Source organism: Sceloporus occidentalis, unplaced genomic scaffold (genome assembly GCF_023333645.1).
Source record: "Sceloporus occidentalis isolate IW3139 unplaced genomic scaffold, rSceOcc1.0.p SCAF_21, whole genome shotgun sequence".
NCBI classification, from domain to species: Eukaryota; Metazoa; Chordata; class Lepidosauria; order Squamata; family Phrynosomatidae; genus Sceloporus; species Sceloporus occidentalis.
In genome coordinates this window covers 2326785-2336632 of record NW_028317001.1, presented here as the reverse complement: position 1 = coordinate 2336632, position 9848 = coordinate 2326785, and the positions used below count along the sequence as shown (strand labels likewise).

General features: G+C 47.8%; 1 protein-coding gene across 2 annotated transcripts in view; it reads left to right on the top strand.

Annotated features, from left to right (window-relative positions):
• The first annotated feature begins 535 nt into the window (after positions 1-535).
• The window catches only part of LOC149301389 (seizure protein 6-like), a 75306-nt gene continuing 65993 nt past the window's right edge, over positions 536-9848 (top strand). For both annotated transcript variants that reach the window (XM_089484153.1, XM_089484154.1), the window contains exon 1: positions 536-731. In XM_089484153.1, coding sequence (XP_089340279.1) covers positions 571-731 — 161 coding nt within the window. In that variant the 5' untranslated portion in view covers positions 536-570. The remainder of the gene's footprint in view (positions 732-9848) is intronic.

Below are 9848 nucleotides of genomic sequence, written 5' to 3'. Positions count from 1 at the left end.
GGTCGAATAAAACCCAGGCTCTCTGCACATGCTCAAGGTCTTCTTAATTCTGCCTCCTGTGAGCCATTGCGGTGCAGTGGTTTGAGCATTTATACCATCTCCCTGGGTTGGTTTATTTAAACCCAGTACAAAACTGGACCAATACATTAAAGTATCCTATATCCCTGCACTTCCGGACTTTGGGGCCAGTCTGGATGTGCAGGGATATAGGATGCTTTCATGTGTTGGTCCAGCTGCACTGTCTGTATCACAGTGTTTCGTGTAAAGTTGAATGTGGGAATGTGGCAAGGTTTTGCCCCCAATGCGCCAAGGCTCTTATGGTTACGGTGTGCTTTTAAGGGAGATGCTAAGGTGAAGGTTTCCTTAAGCCGGGTGCTTTTGTCAGGAAGGAAGGAAGGAAGGAAGGAAGGAAGGAAGGAAGGAGATATCTTCTTGCATGGCAAAATGGGGTTGAACTAGATGGGTTTGAACTTGGGGGGGGGGTGTCTCTTCCAACTCTAGGATTCTAATGTTTCATTGCTTTTTTGCATCATAGCTACAGATGCATAAAGTCGCAAAGCAAAGGCTGTGATGTCAGTCCACGGCTGCCTTCATCGACATAAACAGAGGTCATCTAGACCCACCCGGATCTTGTGCCCATCTTCGAAACAACCTCTTACCTTGAAGACTCGAAAAACGAAACGTACGCATGTGGGTTCATTCCATGCCTTGCTAAGGAATGCTGAGAAAAGGTATATTTAATTTTTGCACTATTGGATTTTGTGGCTTTCCATGTATCTTGCGAAGAAGCATGTGAAATATTAATGGAGGGATGCGCTGCCATTATAAATTCATGCACCCCACCACGACACCCTGCACCCATTCCCCCAAAGCCTGGTTTCTTAGCCATGTGGATTTCCACCCTCTCGGCTGGGAAACTGGGCGAAGGCCTTTCCTTCACCAATTTGGCACAAATAAAAGTTCAACATTCCTTCAAAAATTTTGAAAATCTGTGCTCCAAGGTGAGTTGCGCAGGGACGGCGCATGGTGGTGCAGTCCTGACCCGGAGTCTTTGCCGTTGCTTGAATTATGTAACCTGTGTTTGTGAAGTACATATATACTCTGTGTGTGTGTGTGTGTGTCTATAGAGATACATGGTGTGCACATGTGTGTTCATTGCAGTTGTGCGCCTTCATGTCCTGTCTGACTTACAGCAACCGTAAGGCAAACCTATTGCAGGGTTTTCTTGGCAAGATTTGTTCAGAAGGTGTTTAGCATTGCCTTTCCCTGAAGCTGGAAAATGTGACTTGCCTAAGGTCTCTCTATCTCTATCTCTATCTCTCTGTTGTTGTTTATATATTGTGTTGTTGTTGTGTGCCCTCAAATCCTTTCCGACTAATGGCGACCCTAAGGCAAACCTATCACAGGGTTTTCTGTGGCTGAGAGAGTGCGACTTACCCAAGGCTGAGTGGGGAATCGAACCCCGCTCTCCAGAATCTCAGTCTAATGCTCAAAGCACTGCATCATGATAGCACTCTAATAATAATAATACTAATAATAATGGCCACTAATACCAGACACACTGAACCCACTTGAAACTGTCTTGCCCAGGGATGGGGCATGATGGGCTTTGAAATCCCACTGGGGGACAACCTCTCCAAAAGGGAACCGTTTTTGCAAGATGGAGCCAGGAATGGATTCTGATCCATCCGCTTCCTTCTGTCCCTTCCATGCACGCATTACAGGCCTTGCAAGGTTTGCCCAACCCTCCTGCTTTTTATCCCCAGCAGCGCATGGGTCTTGCAGGCTGGAAAGCATGCGCTGCATTTGTTGCAAGGGAGGCATCTCTCTTTCCAGGGCCATTTATTATAGCCATAAAACAATCCAAGACCCCCCCTTTGCACCCTCTGCCTGGGTGATTTGAGGCCTCCAAGATCTGAAAGAAACCCTCTGTGTGTGTTTATATATGTGTGTGTGTATATATATATATATATATATGGATTTCTTTCCTTCATCCATGCAAAAGAAAAGGTTTGGGGAAGAATAAATAACATAAATCCCAAGTCGATTTAATTTTGCAGCGACGCTAATCCTCCCGAGACGTTGAGCATCCAGTCCGGTTTGGGTTCCTTTTTTGTCCTCTCTTTCTGGTTCCTTCAAATGATTATCTGGCTGTATATACATTTTTTCCCCCAAGTAAAATAAAAACTTATCATCTTCCTCTAGATTGCATCTCATTGACAGGATGAATAATACATTTAAACATTTTGCAAACCGCGTTTGATCCCTCGCAAGCTGCAAGGGTGGCGGCGGCGGAGGGGCTTTCCCTTTGAGCTGTCGAGGACGGCTTCCTTTTGCAAAAGGCCTGATTGATTAGCCTCCGTTCCTTTTCATATACAAATAGGATCTCGTTTTATATTTTCCTCCTCTTCTCTTCTTCGGGAGCAAGAGAGATGCGTCCCTGCGGATGCCTTGCTTGAGAGATCTGAGCATGTGGTTTTGGCTTCTGGCTCTTGGTTTGGATGATGCATCCCTTTGCCGCATTCACAAATACATTGCCCCTTGCGACAAAATGCAACAAAATGCAACAAAATCCAAATGCCACCCAAAATGCAGAAAGCGCATTGTGCAAGGTTTCGAAGCTACGCCGGCTTCTTTGTTCAAAACCATCCTACATTGATATCCCTTTTCCAGTGATTCCCAGACTTTGGTCCTCCAGATGTTTTGGACTTCAGCTCCCAAAATCCTTGACTGTTGTCCAAGCCGGCTGGGACTTCTGGGGCTTGTAGTCCAAATTCTGCAGCTGGAGAGGGATAAATGTTTTGCAAAAGTACAAATGCTAGGATTCCATACGATGGAGCTGTGACAGTTAAAGCAGTTTCAAACTGGGTTACTGCTGCAGTGCGGATGCAGCCAGAAGAGGCTGAATCTCTCACCAAATTACAAATCCCAGGCTTCTGAGGAAAGGAGCGCTCAGCATCTCTCCTTCTGGATGCGTAAATCTTTGGGCTTCCTTTCCCCCCTTCCTGGCGGGTCCCATAGTTTTATTTCATTACTGCGCCGGTGCCCACAAATGTCTCGCTCAGTGTCACCCGCATTAAATATAATGAGTGACGGCCGTGCCGGTTTGGCTCCAAAAGGCCATCCGTGTCAAATGGGTGACTTGTAAGACACGGTCCTCCAACCTTCATTAAGGCCCAGGGTTGAAATTAATAAATGGAAAAGACGCCGTCCGCAGATCTTCGTTTGATTCGTCGTGTCACAACCAAGATTTCCTCCAGCTTCTAATCTTGCCTTTGAAATAGGACTGTTCCCTTCTCTGAATCTGCTCCAGTTTATCAACATCCTTCTTGAAAGGACGCAGCCAGACCTGAACGCAGGACTCTGGGTGAGGTCTGGTTAGCGCAAGATAGCGTGGAAGTATGGCCTTTTTTTGACTTGGAAGTGATGTTTCTATTAATGCAGGCTAGAGTCACATTCACCTTCTTTGCTGCAGCATCACGGTGCTGGCTCATGCTCAGGTTATGGTCAACGATAATCCCAAGGTCCTGCTCACAAGTGCTGCTACTAGGCCTTGAGATATTTAAAGATATTTAAAGAGTGACAGCCATGCCACCTCTCCATCTTCTTTCCACCAGGCTGTGTGTGCGCACCGCTTCAATCTGTCATGAATTTTGCTCTCCATACCTCTATTCTTAACTTGTAAACCTCCATCCATGCTCCTTGGGGGGTGATTGGAGTTTATGTCTGGGGACCTCTGGGCAGCCCCAAGATGTTTCAAACCATTCCTCCATTTCTTATGAGCATCGCAATGTTGTGGCTTATGGTTTGCCAAAGAAGACCATCTTGCAGCAGTAACATATTTGAAAATTGAGGCACATGGATGCTGCGTGGCTGATAAAACCACCCCGAAAAAAGCCATAAGCCAGACCCATTTGTCCTGCTTTCTCTGTTTAGTGTGCAGCCTTCCTGCCGGTGCGCAGCCACCGCGGTGCCATAACTCTTGGGCGACTTAAACGGCTGCTGGATTTAAAGCCTTTCATTACTCACCGGGGATAAGCCCCATCTGAGCCCGGCCGGGCCGAGGGATATTTATGCCTCTCGCCTGAGCTGCTCCCATAAAAAGAAGCAAAGCACCACCGTTCTGTTGTGCATAATGCCTCCGGCTCACTAAATCTGGCTGTGCCAGCCCCGGGGTTAAAGCGCCAATTCTGGCGGGTCAGAGAGGGCACCGTTCTTCGCTTAAAATGGCCCCCGGAGAATAATGTTGGCTGCCACTTGGCTCGATTCAACACTGACCCTTCGGGGTGGGCAAAAGGAGGGAGGTCTGGGCACACGCTTAGTTGGAAAATGCACTTGCCCATAGACACTGACATGCCCCTGCCAGGCTGTGCCCACATTCCTCCTCGTCCTCCTCTCTGCCAGTCTGTGGGGAGTTTAAAATATAGGACTGAGATCCCACACCAAGATCTACATCCCTTGACTTTCTGAATCTGTAGCTACCTAGCAGAAGTGTCATGAAACCTTTATGAATATGGGCATCTGGGGACCAGCAAGAATTATCAGGTGGGCACTGGACACTTTTGGGGCACGTTGGCTGCTTCCATTGTGCAGCGGCATTTCCTAGATAGTGTCTGGATGAACATCAGGGATTTCTTTCTTTCTTTCTTTCTTTCTTTCTTTCTTTCTTTGTATCTATCTATCTATCTATCTATCATCATCATCATCATCATCATCATCTATCTATCTATCTATCATCATCTCGCTATCTATCTATCTATCTATCTATCTATCTATCTATCCTATCTCTCTCTCTTTCTCTTTCTCTCATCTCTCTATCATCCTCCCTCTCTTTCTATCTATCTATCATCTGTCTGTCTGTCTGTCTAACTATCATCTATCCTCTATCCTCTGTCTATCATCTATCTTTGTATCTATTATCTCTCTCTCTGTCTATCTGTCTTTGTTGTTGTGTGTGTTCAGGTCATTTCCAACCCATGGCAACCCATGGCAACCCTAACCCCTATCATGGGGTTTTCTTGGAAAGATTTGTCCAGAGGGGGTTTGCCTTTCTCTCTCTCTGAGGCTGAGAGAGTGTGACTTGCCCAAAGGTGGGTTTCATGGCTGAGCGATGATTCGAACCCTGGTCTCCAGAGTCCTAGTCCAACACTCTTACCTCTATGCCATGCTAACGGTATGTACTACCTATGTACTAGCTGAACATGGCTTAGAGCAGACACTTATGGTTAGGCTTTGGTGCAAGGTGAGCATGGCTGGAGCGCATGAACCTGGAATGGCCAGCAGAGTCATTTCCAAAGCTTGTGTGGCCAGGTCAAAGGTGTATTTTGCTGGGAAGCCAACACAGCTACCTCCAGCCCCAGAAATACTAAATCAAAACCATGGAAATGTTTAAAACCCAATGCATTTGCTTCTCATATTCATTAGAGGGTGGTGAATTGGAGGCTTGAAAAAGACAGTGTCTATATCCATGCATGGCTGGCTCCTTGCAAGGCAGTGCCAGGCCTCTCCAAACCCCCAAATTTCTTTCCCCCGTGCCATCGTGCCATCGTGGGCACCTGCGCCTCCGAAAAAGTGTTGAAAATGCAGCGCACATCCCTCCAGCCCCGGCCCTGGGAGAGCGCATGGCTCTGCCACAGTCGGTTGATGGCCCGTTTATGAGCAATGCGCTTGTCGGGGAAGCCTCTAAAAGCACAATTTATGGGAGGAGATGTGTGTGTGCACATGATAGGAAAAGCGAGATCGGAGGGATTCCTCCCCCCCAAACCCATCAAACCTTGAAGCTTTCTGAGCCGTAATTAAAAGTGTTAGAGGGAAGGTAAAGAGCGATGCCTCGGCGGCTGCCAACTGGTTAATTTATGAACTCAACCTGGCAAGGGTTGTGCCAAAAAGTGCTTTTTCCCCAGCTGCTAGGTCTATATATTTCACGAAATGGAGCCCAGCGGCCTCCTCCTTTTCCCTCCGCATCGCTCTTTCTCTTGTGCATTAGATCCATGCTTCAGGGAGGAAATATATGTGGATGGAAAGGGAGACCACCAAAGGGGTGCCATCCTTGGCTCGTTTTCTCACATTCTCTTCCCTCCTTCCAAAATGGCACAGTTTCGGGAGACCAGTTTGGTCCCCCCTCAAACGACAGATCACAGAATTTTGTTGCATGGAAGGGAGCCACAGCAGCGAAAGCAATGTTAAACTGCATTAATTCTTCCATATAGATGCAACTAAGGTCCCCAGCTAAATATTGATCCTGCAGTGTGACGCAGCAGCCAGAAAGGCCAATGCAATCCTGGACTGCGTCAACAGACATAGAGATTGAACGAAGTGGAGTGCCACTCTGTTGAGGTTGGAGGGACCTTCTAAAGTTTGGACTCCAATCTGGAGTGGACGCAGCGTTCCCATTGCCACAGAAGACACCAGCTGCCCCAGATCTTAGTTGTAGGGCTTGAGGTCAGTGTGAAAAATGTCTTTTTGAGGCCCTTTGTAGTTACTCGAAGATATTAGAAAGGAGGAGATTATGGTCGGAGTGCCGTTCCCATAACTGCTGGGGTGCAATTCGCACTCAGGACCCAGGCTTTCCTCCCTGCTTTGCGTCCCTTCCCCTCCCTTTGGTTCTTGACAGCTAATTAGGAGAATTAATTTACTGATGGCTTCTTCTTCTTCTTTTATTAAATATAAAGATGGCATTATTTAGCAACTAATTGTTGTTATTACAAAATGTTAAATATCCTAATTTATTTCTCTGCCCCGAACGACTAATCTCCTGGTAATTTATTAAGTGGTGCGAAGAACCTTAATCACATCTCTCCTTCTCCCCCCCCTCCCCACTTTTGTAGCCAATGGAGGAAAATAATAATAGTAATAATAGTAATAAAACTGAGCCCCCAGAAGGGGAAGGTGGCAACGTTTTTAATTTAATAATAATAATAATTACAATCGAGAAGCTTTGAAGAGCTGCGGAAGAAGATGGGGAACGCAGGGCCAGAAGGGCTCATGCGCGGAAACGGCTGCAGGGTGCAAACATGCGACGGAGATAAGATAAAACCATTTTTGAAAAGGCGAACAAGATCCGGGGGAAACATGGGCAAGTAATTAGCGACGGCGTCTGAGTCGAGATTACATCGGATTTGGGCGCTTTTCTGTAACCCTCCGGCTGGACAGGTTTTGGCGTCCGTCCGTTTCACGTCCCTCTTGCTGGCCTGCTTCAAGAGATGCCGCCTAGTTGTTGTTGTGACAGTCGGTGCAAGGTTTGTGTCCCTGTATGTACTTCAGGGTTGGTGTCTTTTATTGTCTTGAAATCATAGAGTTGGAAGGGGACCCCCCCGCAGGGTCATCCGTTCCAACCCACTTCTGCCATACAGGAATACATAGAGTTGGGAGGGTTGGAGTCATCCTAACCATAAGTCAAACATGACTTGGAGGCATGCAATGGCAACGAAAGAGGGTTTTCTTGGTTCAGTAGAGTGGCTGAGAGAGTGTGATTCACCCAAGTCAGAAACCACTTGAAGCCATGCCACAACCAATCGCAGATGTGGTCTGACCAAAGCAGAATAGGCGTGGATGCACATTTGCACAGCGCACGGTTGTGTGCATGGTTGCATGGAGATGTGCATTTGGTTGTGTGTTCTGGTTGTGAAACCTTGCAACGCCGGCTTGTCCACCTTCTGGCAAACCTCTGAGCTGCATGTTACTCTTTCTGCGCCATTTCTCCTCTTTGTTCCCTATTATCCACCCTTGTTCCTGATCCTGGAGTTTCTCTCATGCACTCTTCACTCTCTAAAGGTGCCAGAGGTCAGCTCCTGGAGTGAATAATGGGATGTCTACCAAAAAAGGACCGCATCACAAACCTAGATGCACAGATACACAGACACACTCGGCCTGGCGGGATTCGGGATTGCAGTAAACCTTGCTGAGATTAACTTTGCGTTTGGCTGTTTGCTCTCCCTCCCGCCCCAATTGGCCATTATGGAGCGTGGGATAATGGTTCCCCGAGGCCCTCTTTAATTTCCTTGTAGTATCTAACAAGTGTAATGTATCGGCGCGTGTTTGGTCTCTCGGATCCTTTTTCATGTTTTAATTTCCTCGCAGTGGCTGCATCGCAGGCGCAGAGCCATGTGGGTTTTGTGGCCGCCCTGAATTTCCAGGTCAAAAACCCTCTGAGGCGGAAGCTGGAGCCATCTCAGGACTTCAAGTCTGCACAGCCATAGAAGGATAGGACCCCGGATATGGAAGGGCCATCTATTCCAACCCATATAGTCCTCTAAATCATTCCCAGAAGAGGGCCATCCAACTTCTGTTTCAAGGGCTCCAAAGACGGAGAGTCCAATGCCCACCAAAGATGGCGGAATCCGTCACCTCCTCCAAGTAGCAAAAACATAATTGAAAACAGCAAAGATTCAGCGCAGAAGAAATTGCACCTATTTTTTTGGTACAGAAAACAACCATTTCTGCATGGAATCATGCGATATTTCTTCCTGGAAAACAAACTCCCTGCGGAAAATGCTGTAAAAAGGGGGCAGATGGAAATAGGCTTTGCAAAAAGGAGCTTCTTTGTCAGAGTTTGCGTCAACCGAGGGAATGGATGGAGGCCGGGAAGCGCTCCAGCCTCTGCCTGCGTGAGAGTGCCGCTATGGCATGGAGGAGAGTTTGCCAATGCAGAAAGAAACCTTCTCTTTCCTCCTTGGCAAAGAAAATAAAATTTCATCTCAGAGGCAGGTTGCCTCGGAAACTTTCCCGGTGAAGACTGCGTGGCGCCTCTTGGGTCCGGTTTGTCTTTCTTTGCTTCGCCGCCGCTAATGGCGCTCTGAGTCTGACACTTGAGGTGACCCTTCTTAGCCTGGCAGAGGGATCCGTCACTTTCAGCTGATGCGTTGCCTGCGGAAAGGCCCAGCTTTTGAAAAAAAGACGAATCTCCAAGCATTGGCATCGCTAGGGTTGGTGGCACCGGCGGACGGCCAGAGCTAGAAAGACCTGGGTGGCCAGACAGGTCATGCCAGTGGACTTCCTTGCCCAGGTGGGCAATTCTTTTCAATGGGGGCACCCTCTCCCCTTTTGCAGAGGTGCCAGGCTGCTAGCAGGAGTGGCGAAGGGGTTTAAGATGCACAAGTGACCACCCCAGACTTTGGTGCTCAGGGGATTTGGTGTCCTCTGGGATCACTCCAGCCCCTTCGGCCTCTTATTTCCCCCCCATCTGGAGCCCGCAGGAGTAACTAAAAGCAGAGCAGACGGATAGCAGCTGTCTCTGCAAAGCGGGCTCATTTGTAACTGTCAGCCTGCGGCGGGCAAACCCTGCAACATGGGCAACATTTTCCTTTGCGGGAGCGTTGCTGAGCGGTGAGGCTTGGCGTCGAGACTCACACCCAGGACTTATTGCTGACTGAGGCTGGCCCGGGGCCACAATCCTCTGGCATGGACTCCTTGAGACAAAAGCTTGGCAATGATTTGCAAACCTCTTTCCCTCCATCCACCCACTTTGCTTTTTCATCCCTTTCTCCAGACCTTGGCAATGCCAGCACTGCAAGGGAGGCAAAGCTTGCAAAGCTTAACATGTTGGACTACACCTCCTAGAATTTCTCAGCATCATGTGGGCCGTGCGACAGAATCTGTGCCGGGGTTTTAGTCCAAACGTCTGAAAGGAGCTATCCAAGGTTGCAAACCTTGCTCACGCAGTTGGTTTTTGCGCAGAAAACAAATCACATTCCCTACACAGGACAGTTGTTGTCCCATGCGTTAAAATATGGATGTAGTGAAGAATTAGATGGCTCATAGATTCTGTGCTGAAATAGTAAATACATGACATATATGGTTTACTCTGCAAATCAACGGTGTTCAAATTCTGCACAGAACAAATCCTTTTT